At 39.1% G+C, this 14,219-nt stretch overlaps 1 protein-coding gene across 3 annotated transcripts in view; it reads left to right on the top strand.

Annotated features, from left to right (window-relative positions):
- The window catches only part of scube3 (signal peptide, CUB domain, EGF-like 3), a 136,707-nt gene that overhangs the window by 56,981 nt on the left and 65,507 nt on the right, over window positions 1–14,219 (top strand). For all 3 annotated transcript variants that reach the window (XM_014023024.1, XM_014023023.1, XM_014023022.1), the window contains exon 4: window positions 5,544–5,678. In XM_014023024.1, the coding sequence (XP_013878478.1) occupies window positions 5,544–5,678 (135 nt within the window). The remainder of the gene's footprint in view (window positions 1–5,543; window positions 5,679–14,219) is intronic.

The following is a 14,219-nucleotide window of genomic DNA, read 5'->3' as shown; positions in this document are numbered from 1 at the left end:
ATACATACATGATTTCAATTTAATATTTTTTTCTAATGAAGACAGACTTCATTTATTCTTTTTATTGAGTTTTTTTTATCAAAGATAAATCTTTAATTCTAGTTCATCTTTATTATCAGAATGACTTCTTATATTTTAGCATACTGTTTAATTTTAATGACAGTCAACACAGTAATATGTTTCCCTGTAGGTTTTTTTTCCCCTTTCTGTGTTTTAGTTCTTGTGTTAATTTCTAGGAATTTCTGTATTCCTCTGTGTGCCTACCTGCTCTGGCCCCTCCCACTCTCACCTGTTCCTGTTTGTCTCCCTCTCAGGTGTTGGTGGTTTGAGATCCTTAAGTTCCTTTTATATTCTGAGTTCTCCTGTGTGTTGTGAGTCCTGGTACTCTTAAAGTCATTTGTGGTTGTTTCTTCCAGTGTTGCCTTGTGAAGATTTTTACAAGTAATTTTTGACCTGCCACATCAGGTGTTTATTTTGAATAAAAGCCTTTTTTTGCTATTTACCTCTGAGTCCTCCAGAGCTTTGTTTGCATTCAGGTTTTAAATCACAAACACTCATGACATCCCCTCACTGCAGCTTACCTCAGAAATGTTAAAAATGTTAGATTTTTGTGCACAACTAAGTTAAGTTAAGGAAATTGCTAATAGGTTAACAAAGCACAAACTGATGAATCAGTTTTTTTAACCAACAAATGAAATCTGACATTGCTTTTGGATTTTACTTCAACATCCTTATTTAAAAATACTAACTAGTGAAACTGGTCTTAACAAAAAAAGATGGCTCCCAAAAAAGATTATATAATTGGACCACATGGACATATTAAACTAAGTTGTGTCTGTAATTAACATCATAAGTGTCTTCAGTCCTCTATTCAGTCAGGCTGTCTGTTTTCAGGAAAAGTTGTCTCAGGAGCTTAGAACAAAAATTACCAAGTGGTATGTTAGAGGTAAAAGCTATAAGACAAGCGTCTTGATGTTCTTGTGACCTCAGCTGACCAGATTATTCAGATGTTGAAGGTCCACAGGACAGTAGACAACCTCTCCGCATGTGGCCACAGGAGGAACATTGATGACAAATTGAAGAGACGGATAAAAAAGAGGCCAGAACTCCAAGGTCAAAGTTCATCAGTGTCAGATTGCATCATCCATCACCGTTTGAGCCGAAGCGAACTTAATGGTAGAGAACTAAGGAAGACACCACTTTTAAACGTGAATCATTAAAAAGCAATTAGAACTTGCCAAAATGCATATTTCTAGGACACAAATCTTCTTTGGACAGATGAGACAAAACTGGAGCTTTTTGAAGGAGGTTTGGTTAAGTTCTGTGTCTGTTTATTTTTGATCAAAGTGACAGCCGCTACAGAGAGCCCAATGAGCTTCATGAGGCCCCAGAGCCTCAGGTTGCAGACCCTTGGTTTAGATGATAATAAATCTGTGAGCTTTTGCGCAGAAAAAGAGAAAAAAAAAGAATATGGGATGAGTTTAATGTCTGACGCTTCCCAAGCGGAGAATTCCCTAGATAGGAAACTTAATCCAGAGGCCTTCTCTGACCGGACAAATAGACAGTAAATTAGTTTCGCATGACGGTGTATTAATAACAATAATAAAAAATGTGTATACAAAAGCTTATTAATGCACTGAACAGAGGGATGGATGGGTTTCTGATAGAAGCGAGGACACATATCGTCATTCTTCCTATCAACCTTGTAATGCACAGGAGAGCCTGCTAACCTGAGCAGCACAGCAGACAAACAAAAGGGGGTGAATGGGGGTACATTAGGACAGAAGAGCAGTTCATCTGCTAAAATCTTAGCAGCTCTTGTGGTCAGATTGTCTTTCTGGCTCAGCAGCAAAACAAGGCCTCAGGCAACATTTTGGTAAACACTTCGGTAAACACTTCATCTCTGTATAGATTTCTCCCTCCCACCACACGAAGACCCCGTTTACATGTAAATGATCTCCTGGAAATGTTATAGACTTTCTGAGGTTGGTTGTGAAAACTTTACACATGTCACACGACAACGCTGTGATCACAGTTTAGATGAGACTGAAGGCAACTTTGAAATCACTGAAGTTTCATGCCAGGTCACTTGTTGTGGTTCCTTTTATTTTCCTGGTACCTTTGTTTTCAGGTGCCTGCACTGTCATTCTTTTTTTTTATTTGTTATAAAAGACATTAGAAGGGGGAGCCAAGCATCTTTTATGATTTTCATTACTAACCCCAGGAAACATGGGTACCAGACAACATAGATACTGAGAAACAGGCACTGGGAACATTGGTACCAGGAAATATAGGTATCAGGAGCCATGGAAATACACACACCTGAGCAGAACTGAACTGACATAAACTGAATAGAGTGAGACTTGACAATGGAGATGGCTATAGGCACCAGAAAACATAGGTAGGCTAACAGGAAACATAGGTACAAAATATCTAGGTGCTGGGAAACATAGGCACAGATGAATATAGATATGGACCCCACTAACCGGTGCTGTGTCTTTAATATCGACACGTGTATGGGCATAGACGCATCTGTCTCGAGCATGAAAAAAAATTACAGGCTCGTTCAGTATTTGTAGAATCTGTAAGAAAAGTGTTTCCACTGACTCATGAGATGATACAGCACATATATTTTATATACCTGAAGCTCTGACAAATTAAAAAGATTGAGTAGCACAAATTGCTCACTGCACTCAGTCATTGTCTTATTCATTTACTTGCATGTGCGCAGGAAAACTGTTGACTGCAGCCGTACAAATTGCACATGTGAAATTTCACCTTGATGCTGGGTATTTATAAAAACTACCACACATTCAAATAGGTTTCCAGAAAACAAAAAGCTGTTGTCATATACACGTACGAATGAACAGAACAGAAATGCTTCGGTTTCACTAAAAGCAGAGTTGTGTAAACAGGCCTAAAAAGACCCCATCACACCTCTTCTCTCATCTCCTTCCATTAATATGCTCCCGTACACACACTCACACACCACCTTATTCCTTCTCCTCCCTGCATTCCTCCTGTCAGAGGGGCTGACAGACGCTCATCATCAGCAGGTACTCCAGCCCAGGTGGATCAGGTTTCCCGCTCACACAATTGTGCTGCATTTGCATTTTTATAGCCTTGTGTTTCCCACTTGAAGCTTTCAAATGCCTGTCTGGTGTCGGACCATGTCACACAGACGAACCCTCCTCAGGTGGCTCCAGGGCCATAATCCTGTTATGTTTTTCAGTATCTCAATGTAATTTTAAGATATTTCCATATATGTCTTGCAACCTGACCACCTCCAATTTGTAATTATTCTAACAATTTGAATTTTGTCACATTTTTTTAGTGACAAAAGAAAAGAGGATGTACTACTGATTAGGGATGTCCCGATCAGATACTCAGTATCAGTATCAGTGGCTGATATGGACATTTTTTTGAAAATCGGCAGTGGTGGACAAAGTACTCAACTCTAGTACTTGAGTAAAAGTATTGATACTCATGGTCAAATCTACTCCACTACAAGTAAAAGTTACTCAGTCAAAAATCTACTCAAGTAAAAGTACTGAAGTACTTACTTTTGAAAATACTTAAGTATTCAGAAGTACATGCATTTTAAAGTACTTAAGTACAAAGTAAAAGTACAAATTACATTTTTTCTTTTCTTTTTCTTGTCACTTCAGTAGAAAACTAAACTAAATATTAGTTTATTTAGTTTATTTCTTCATCATCAGTGACTTTTTTTAAGTGAAGAGAAAATAGAGACAGAGAGAAAAACAGAGAGAGAAGTAATTAGAAAGATATAAAGATTGAAATAGTGATTAGAAGTATATTAAATATACACCAACAAAACACAGGACCACACACCCAACATCTGTCCGCTCACCTAAAAAATAAATGGATAAATACATGGAGGGCATATATAAATATATACACATACCCATACATATATAAAGATATACAAACATACATGCCTACATTCATAAATATTGTCAGTGTATACACACTCAGTGACAGTCAGAACTATAAGCTACGCATGTGATTGGTTACCTTTTGACGAACATATCTTGTGACCAATTGCATTTCATGAAAAGAAAAACCGGAACAACGGATTTTTTTCTTTCTTTTTTTTTCAGCGGATTATAAAGCTATGCTGATCTAAAAGGAACGAGTAACTACAAGCTTCCTAGAAATGTAGTGGAGTAAAAAGTACAATATTTGTCTTTGAAATGTAGTGGAGTAAAAGTAAAAAGTTCCCAAATAAATAACTACTCAAGTAAAGTAAAGATACTCAAAAAATGTACTTAATTACAGTAATAAAGTAAAAGTACTTTGTTACTGTCCACCACTGAAAATCGGGTAGAGTGGATTTAGTCATGTGATCGGGCCGATCCAGTTTTCACGACAGTTTTCAGCATCATCATGCTTTACAACTGCTGTTAAGAAGTCAAGACGCACACAAGTATGCAACCATGTCCACAGTGTGGGAACACTTAAAACAATGATGCTGAAACTGCATCTTGCAAAATTTTCAAACTGGGTGTTTATCATACCAACCTTGTCACTTGGAAAGAAATAAAGAAATAAAGCTAACGGATCGGTATCGGAAAGACTAATCATTAAAACAATTGGATTGTATCGGGAGCCAGAAAATCTGGATCGGGACATCCCTACTGATATATTTGGCTGACTGATATCTAAAAGACTGTGTGTTTGTTAAAAATACTTCATGAACTACTGACAAAATTTAATTGAAACTCTCAGAAAATAAACTGTGGCTATGAAGCTATAACTGACAAGCTTTGGGGTCAAACTGATTAAAGATGGCTGCCAGCGTTAATAGATTTTAGCAAAGACTAAAATGACTACTTCAGCCTTTGTTGTACTAGGCGGTGGGTATTATGCATTATTTTAAGACATGTACTTTTTAATTTATGTACTTTGGCGGTTAATTTGAGTGCCTCAGTGTGAAAAAATTGTTTAATTTTGATTGAGGTGACTAGTTTATGGCTAGTTTAAGAAGGGCAAAAACCAAGGTGGATTGTAGTCATTGTATAACAACTCCAGTCTCAAAATGTTCCAGTAAATTTCTAGTAGTTAAAAAATAATTTTTAAACCTTGAAGTCACCATCTGTTTGACACTACACATTTATTCATACAGAATTCTGTGGCTTTTTGCAAAACCAGCAGCTAGCTGTAGCACTTCTGCTGCTGCCTAGAGAACTTCTGTCAGGAATATCAAAATATTTCTGTGAATAACTACGTAATGTGAAATTATTAGCATTATAAAGTAGCGTTCTCACAAACTGCAATGAAAAAGTGGGAGCAAATCCAATCAGAGATCTATCTACAACAGGTAAGACATTCATTGTTCACAACCTTCTCACAGAAGCACATTTCTGTCTGTTGAGAATGGGCACAACTTGATTCCAAACTGCTCTCAACCCAACAAACATAACGATTTGATCTCAGACAGCTTTCAAACAAATTATCCATGCAGTAATTGTTGTCTTGAAGTGCCTTTTATTAATTTATGTTTGTGTGTCTCTTTCTGACAGATGTGGACGAGTGTTCTGAAGGCAACGGAGGATGCCAGCAGATTTGTGTCAACATGATGGGCAGCTACGAGTGCCGCTGCAGAGAAGGATTCCTCCTGAGTGACAACCAGCATACGTGTATCCAAAGGCCTAAAGGTTATTCACACTCCCTCACATTCAGGCTTGTATTTCAGACAATATTTAGACGAAGATGCTGTCAGATCTTTGTGGAGCGTGCAGACATTCAGGTCTCAGCCTTCTTTTAATAATAAGTTGTACAGATTTAAATGGTGAATGGGTTCAGCCCTAACAGGCCTAAATGAAAGGTGAAAAAAAAGTTAAGTCTCTGGTCTTGAAAGGCAAGAGAAAAGAAAGGCACAGGGATAAATCTCTTTTTGTGTTCTACCCACCATTTCAAATTGAACCAATCTAGTGCTTGGCAGCATTTTAAGGTATCTGTGGAATGAGAGTGGCTTGCGGCGGACTGCGAACAGTGAAAACAATTAAAGGTGTAGCCCGGGGCAGACACACCTCTTGTTTATAGAGCGTTCCTGTGAGATGGCGACGTGACAGGAAAAAGAGCCAACCTGCTCTGTGGCTTGCTCACCACATACAGCAGCGCCACACACATGCACATGTCCAACTAGGCTGTCAGGAAATCTCTTTTTCTGAATGCGTCTTGAAGTTATCTCCAGTATCTGAGCTCATCAATTGCTGGTTTGAAGTTTTGTAACAAATCATTTCCAGTTTATTGAAAAAAATCATTTTGCTGCATTTTTGTAAAAGCCTGTTCTATTATGAATGAGCTATGTATCTTTTTTGTTCTTCTATACAGATATGGATTTATCCAGTCTAAAGATTTTCTGTTCATTTGACCAGACCTTTAACATGAAAGCACAAACACACAATTTCAAGGACATTTTGATTAATTTCCTGATAAATCACTTAGCTCCAGACTGCTTTTTTTGTCATCGAGACGATTTCTTTCTAGTCTGGATGACAATCCTACCAATCAAGCAAAAATTACTAATATTTAAAATAATATTCTTACCAGTAAAAATTACAATTCAAGGTCCCAACTGAAAAAAAAGTTTTAGATGTGTAAAGTTTAAGTGTGTAAGTTTAAGTTTAAGTGTGTTTTAATTGTTAATCTTTCTTCCTATTCGCACATTCTAGTGTCATTCTTCCTAGGACAAATTTGTGTTAGCTTTCCAACCTGGAATAAATTTAATAGAACATTATCACATGGAGAAAATCACATTTCTGTTATCTACATTGTACTTATGTTGTGACAGAACCTTTGTGGCAGTTTTATTTATTATTTATTGTTTTTTAACCAGGCAAATCCCATTGAGGTTGCAGATCTCTTTTTCAAGAGCAGCCAGGACCTGAAAAGCAGCCTATTGTACTTATGTTTGGGGGTGGGAGAAATCCCAGAGAAAACCCACACAAGCACAAGGAGAACATGCAAACTCCACAAAGAAAGACACCAGGTTCAATCAGGGCATCGAACCCAGAACCTTCTTGCTGTGAGGTGTCATGCTAACCGCTGAGCCGTGGTGCTAAATGCACATTATTATATTTTTTTTCTTAAGAATCTCCTTTAGATGTTTATGATGTTCAGTCTGAATAGAAAGGATATATTTGTAGATACCTAGAGCTGAGAGCCCAATACACATGAACAGAAAAAAACAATGTTGAAAAAATAATCTTTGAGAAATCTGAAATGTTGATTATGAATCTGAAAAATAGCTAAAATTTTCTTTTTTACCAGGAAGCTCATAGTTATGAATAAAAGCTCCGAAGATCCTGTGTGATAAAATCAGCTTGCCATAAAACAGAGTTACAGTCAATCTAACACAGAGAGAGGTCAGATCAATAAGCATCACTTTCATCATCAGCCCCACAGTTCTGTTTGGTAAATTATTATCTGGGCTCTGACTGATGGTTATAAACTGCTGGCAGCATTCAGTTTTGAAAAGTTTACAAATGTTCTCAATTTCCTTACATAAGACATGTGGCTTTGCTCTTTTGTCACAGGGATATTTAACATTTTTAACATTAGCTGTGGGTGTTTAGAAAACCCTCTCACTTAGATGCCATAAGTCAGAAAGTGTGAGAAATGTAAGACAACTTTGTGAGGAGTTGGTGACGTATGAAACCAAATTGAATTTTCAGAAACAGCATGGAGAACCAGACTTTACGGACCCCATGTGAGATGACTAGTCTCATCTGCAGTATCAACAAGGTGGCCTTCAGAAAGTCAGCCTGGTTCTCATCCAGGATCGAGTCCTTATCCAGCAACTTCTACACTACTTCTCTGAGGTTCATATTGTTTGTTGTTTGGTGACAAAATTGCTCAACTGAGGAGAGGCCCTGTATTCACATGATCCAGATTTCTCTTTTGTCAGATAACACTTGCACCACTATTGCACAACATTCTTTCGACTGTGTAGCAGCAGGTGAAAGGGTCAAAGATTCATAGTTTTGCCACAAGAATGTCATGTAGATATCCTAAGAATATTGTCCAACACTGGTAGTTACTCATACTTCAGGTGAATTTATACCCAATTTTGTTTGGAGTTTGAGTAATAAAATTTGTGCAACATTAATTAGACATATTATAAGCAAATGTTACAATTTAGTAAGATTCCAAATGAAAAATCTGAATATTTTCTCTCAGTTTTGTGTCATTGACTAATCACCAGCAGTAGCAGCTCAGTGAGATGCATCACCAATAGTTTCACCAGTAACGTCAAAAATATCAGGGACCTCATGTATCAACAGTGCGTACGCACAAAAACCTTGCGTATGCCAGTTTCCACGCAAAACTCCGGATGTATCAAAACTCAACTAAACGTGGAAATGTGCGCAGCCCCACGCCAAATCCAGGGCTGGCGTACGCACGTTTCTGTGGTTCTGGTTCCATTGGCGACACTTAGAGGTGATTCTGAGAAACTGTTCATGATGTGAAAATGATTATTGTTTACACCAGACACACAAGATTAACAATTATTACATCCACATGGACACAGTTAGATAAAAGACGCTCAAAGTTGTGCCAAAAAAAAAACTTTATCAGGAATGGATTCAGCCTTACTGGAAGATGTAATAAAGAGTGTAACAGGCAAAGCATTTATTTATAAACAGATATAAATTTATGACCCACGCTGACGAGTGGCTCATCAACCATTTTCAGGCGTAATCCTTTTTCAGTTTGGCACTGCGGCGCTTTGGGAGCGCGACACAGTGGGGAGCCGTGCGACACGTGTGCAGCAGCAGCGATCAAACTGGGGTTCCACAGGGGCTTTCCAGAGGGAGCTGGCAGACCGATCGGGACTGTGCCAGTCCAGTCCAGTCCACCCAAAGCAGAATCATGACTGATGGAACAGCCTCATCCATCTGAATCTAACTCTCCATCATCATGTCATGAAAACTCTCTACTGAGGCGCAGAGACTCATACGCAGTTTTCTGGATTTGACCGTACGCCACGTTTCAGTAAGAAATCCACGCAAGTCTTTGTACATGAGGCCCCAGGTCTTTGTGGTGGCAGGAAAGAGACGGGAGACAGGAAAAAAAACACTGTTTTGTGTTGATTTTTATGAATTTATTACAAAAGAAATGTTCAAAGAGTAGAACGTGTTTAACTTTGACAATCAGAAAGTACTTTTTAATAGGGGTGCACGATATATCGACACTAATATCGGTATCGGCCAATATTGGACATTTTTTTAGAATATCGGTATCGGTCCGATATGTAAAACTGGGCCGACATTAACATCGGATATTGATTTCCCACTTTTTAGTTTTATGTTTCTGTTTTGGGAGGGGAGATGGTTGGTTGAGCGGCATCTATTTGATCAGGACAGTGATATTGACTCTGTGTAGTCAGGAAAAACTGAAGTAGGGAGCCATGTCAGAGGTCTGGTCATTTATTTACAGTATCGAAAAAAGTGTGTTTGTGCGTATATGTATATGTGTGTTTGTGTAATATCTGTAAATATCAGTTATCGGCCATAACAGCAATAATTAAATTGGATATCGATATCGGCTGAAATTTTCATATCAGTGCATCCCTACTTTTTAAACAAAGCTTATTAGAAAAATGGAACAAGACCAATCTTATCAAGTGCTGTATGAAGGGCAATGACCTTACCTTAAACACAACAGTTTTGTTACCGTCTGATGAGGACGAATTAGGAGATCCATCAATATATCATATTTTTATAATTAAAGAGTTGTGATGCAGATGTCAGAGAGAAAAGCAGAGGAGGTTGCGAATGGTAGGTCGCATGTTCAAATCCCCACATTCGCATATAACATTTCTGTGGTAAATGTGAAGCACCCACTTCTGCCTCCACACTCATTTATCAAACTGTGGGCCCTTGAGCAAGGTCCTCAACCCTCCAGCTGCTCCCTGGGCACCTAAGATGGCAGCCCTCTGCTCTATGTTTGTAATAAAAAAGGTAGAGAGTGAATTTCCCCACTTGGGATTAATAAAGTAAGCAGTTTAATTTTTTCTTAAACTTCCTTTTGTAGGTTATTGTTGCTCAAGTTTTTAGTTTTGCTTGTTCGATTGTTTAACAGATCCATCCTCTCCAGAAAAAACTGCAAAACCACTGCTTTTTTCACCGTGGTGTAAATTTAACACATATAAAATTGTGTTTTCACCACCACCCTGGTACATGACACGACACAGAAAACCAAAACATTTGGCAGTTTTCACACATTATGTCCCTTCTCCACACCATTCCATACTATTTATCTTTTTACAGCGTTTTCAACCAGTTCAGTTTCATGTGTTTTTGACTCAAAATAAATCAGTTGCTTCTTGGTCTGTTCTGTAATGTGTTGTTGCTCTGCACGGCATCCTTCAGGGCCGACACTGCCTCTGTAAAGCCAAACAGAGGGAACAGCTGTTCGCATCGTCACAAAACAGATTAATTGGAGGAGCAATTATCCAGCTGTCTGTAGATCCATCAGTCTGTTAGAGAACTTCAAAGTTTGTTTCTTGAAGATGGTGAAGTTTTCTACAGCTCTCCACATTCATAAACGAGTGCATTAGAGTGTCTTCATTGTTCCTGTGTCATCTGTAAGCGAAACACTCGAACTGAGACTCATCAGACTGAATGTTCTGAGCAAACTGGGTGATGAAATGAGAATCTCAGAAGTCTAATTTATGAAATCAGTCTGGCCCAGCAATGTGTCAATGTTCACATTTCATAACATTTTTTGAGTGAAGTTCAAAGCTAGACAATGAGTTTAAAAGCTCCTCTGTCAGAGAAAAACATATTTTGGGCAATATTTTTCGTGATCGTGTCTCTCTCGTCTGTGTAATTTCTTTCCTTGATGAATGTCCCCAGTTCCTGTTAATATTTCATTTCCATATTCATTTTGTCATTATTTCTTCCAGATGTGACACATTAAGATCAGGAGATTAAAGCTGCCATAAATCTGCAAACTTCCCTCACTCATCAGACAGGCGCCCTTTCATTGTTTCCGTATTTGTGGGAGACAAACGGACAGAACAACCACTCATCTGCTTATTATTACCAAACTTATTACAACAGTGTGTGCCTACAGGATAATGGAAGTGGTTATGAAGTGACGTTGGTGAATTTTTGGGCAAAAACAACCTCGCAGAATTGCTGCGAATATCAAAAAATAAAAATAAAATAAAATCATTGAGAAAACGGATTTGAATTCGGGGCCCAAGTCATTTTAAATGCAACCCTGCCAGCCCGGCTCTTAAAGGAGCGAAGCCCTGAGGTTTATTGTTGTCATTAAAAAGACATCAGCTTTCCATTTCTTCCATTATTAGGTCAGGTGTTCTTTGGGCAACTTCTACCAGTCTATCAGGGTACAGCAGAGAGCAGGTCGTCACACCGCCTGCCGCTGCCATTCTGTTTCTCCTGCTGCTAACTGAAGCTCCGCTAGGAGGGAGCTTGTGCCAATTAGGCAGCAGGGGTCTTCCAGCCTCTCAGCTAATGACAAGGCTGCTGCTGGCCCCTCTCTTATTATACCTGCCCCTTACCCCTCAGCAAGAGTAACTTTGGCCAAATGAGTTTCTCCATCCTGTAGCTGGCCAAAATGTAACAGTTCATTTATTCCCCCTCGAACATATCCTCCAGTCTGTTATTGAAGCCTTTCAGGCTAGTCAAGGTGCTTAGTGGTTTGAGGGAATGCCATTTAAATGAAGGAAAGTTCCACTGCTTTACCTCTGATTTATCTTCTTTATTATATCAGAGGATGACAGGGACAAATGTGCAGGAGATGAGATCCAGCAAGGTGAAATTCAGACGTTTTCAGTCGTCAGCCCACACGTTCATGATGTCGGCCCTGTTCGAGTTTTGCAAATCTGGTCAGGCAATTACTTCAGGTGTGCACTGATGGGTGGGTATGCAGGTCACCTACTGTATTTGATGTAGTTGCAAATGATGCACAGGTTGGGCGTATCATTAAAACCACATGTGTTTTGTCGTAAAGGTCCTTGCAGGCAGCCGGCAAACCTTTGACCCTCTACGGCATGCTGACAGGACTTCTGTAGGAGGAGACTTTTGGTATCTGGTTCTGGGCTTTGGATCCTCAAGGGTTATGTGGATTGTGGCATTTTTACAGACAGGGTTTATTTTCACTTTAGTACTTTGGAAATTTTGAGGCAGGGTCAACAGAAGGCTTTTTGGCTAATTATTGGTAGCTGCAGAAGGCAAAACAGCAATAAAAACCAACTGGAAGTCAATCCAATTCAAGATGGCCACCACAGCCAGCTGAATTTTGCAAACACAACAATAACAATAAAATTAAAACAAATTAAAATTAGAGCTATTGAGCTAAAGTTTGTAATAGCTGCTGAGCATCATTTTCAACAAACATGGTCTGCCTTAAGGGTGCAAATGGGTGCATTTACCATGTGAGAGTAGCCTGGCCCTTGCCTTCCTACGCAGCTCTGCTCAATTCTAGTTTCCCTTCACTGCTCCATCTGGGACTTCTCCCACTGAGATGGATTTCGCTGATAGATTTTTAGCCAGGCCAATCAGAGAAGAGAACTTCAATTCTCTGCGCAATGTCTGCTTGTAGTTTATTTTACCTGGGCCAATCAGCAAACAGAAGGAGGAGCTTTGAACGACGTCGAATTTCTGCGCAGTGTCTGCTAGTTATTTTAGCATACGGCAGTGGAGGAAGTGAATGAAGCCAGTCCGTGTTGATAAGGCTTCCAAATTAAATGTAATTTGTCTGACAAAGCAGCAGCTCTCATTTACAGTCATGTTGTTCGGCTCTGTACTTCTCTCCTCTCAGAAGGGTTGTTTACAGCACACGCGATTTCCGGTTAGCTTCTTAGCTTAGCCTCCGTCTCAGCGACATACGTTGCAGCCAACTGATCCAATCATTTTAAACTTCAGCAGAGGCCACGCCTCCTGCAATAAATCAATTCTCTATGCATCAAGTCCAGACCCTTGTACGAAGCAAAGGACATGGTCTGGTTTAAACCAGGCTAATGTGTGAGTGGAAACTCGTTGCTAAACAGAAGTTCTAATCAGAATATTAGAATGTTAGTTGTTCGCCTGTTTTTTTGTTTTGACAGCCAGCCACGGAGCCAAATTCATTGTTAGGCAGTGCAGCTAAAAGAGCAGCTTGAGATTTACCAATAAGTTTGAGTCAGACTCCCAACTTTTTGTCCGAGCTGATTGGTATGGCACACTTGTGGCTGATATTGTGAGGAAAGCTGCAGAATAGAAACAAGAAGTCTGTAATGTAATCATCGAGGTAGTGTGAACTTTGGAAGCTTTTAAAGCTCATTGCAGGAAAGAAATTGATTACATGAGCCCCAAGGCTTTGACCGTCAGCTTGTGTTGCTGCAGAAATCTTTAACAGGCCAGAGCGTTTAGGTTTTCTAAGTGCAGATGAGTTTACAGTCAAGAGGGAAGTCTGTGACGCAAGCTAGATCTTATATCAACAGTAAAGTTATCACAATATACCTCACTGAAATAAGCCACAGGAGACCGAAGTTATTTGTTCCAAATCAGGCCCTGACTGTGGATGAAAGCGCTTCTCATTTTGTACAACAGGACATTTATTTTTGTTTATTGAAAGACCACCCTCAAAATTAAGCACCAGAGTTTTAAATTAGGATGATTTTATATTGAGAAGTTGTGGTTATGGTAATTTTACTCAAACCTTGAAATAAGGTTATGGACAATATGTTAGTGCACAGAGTGTATGCTGTGAATGACTTTCAGTTTCTACCAAACCAAATGTGGACTTAATATCTTCAAATCTGACTAAGTTCTATCCATTTTTTTGGTTAATTGATATTTGATTCAAAAGTTAAAGAGTAACTTAACCCAAAATTAACTTTTTTTTAGCTGATAAACTGTCTAGAATGTGTCTAAAACGTTATATAGTACTGTTTCTGTGTTAATTTTGATGTTTTTGTGCGTATTTGTTCAAATCTGTAATATTTGGTCTAAAACGTGTTTTGCTGCTCATATGGGTAGAGCAGTGGTTCTGCAGGCTAATTTGCATATTGGTTAACGGCTCTCCACGGTGACGTGTCTTCTCCACAGTTTTGTCACAGCGGCTGTGTTCTGGTATAAAAGCCTCTCTCTAAGACACGCCCCTGCAGCAGTCAGAGGGTGGAACAGTTAGCAAGCTTAGCATGATCGTCTGTTGACCTACGTCCTGCACAGCGGGAGGGG

This window comes from Austrofundulus limnaeus, unplaced genomic scaffold, assembly GCF_001266775.1.
Source record: "Austrofundulus limnaeus strain Quisiro unplaced genomic scaffold, Austrofundulus_limnaeus-1.0 Scaffold354, whole genome shotgun sequence".
NCBI lineage: Eukaryota > Metazoa > Chordata > Actinopteri > Cyprinodontiformes > Rivulidae > Austrofundulus > Austrofundulus limnaeus.
Note: the sequence above shows the minus strand (reverse complement) of the source record. Positions and strands in the feature narration are given on the sequence as shown.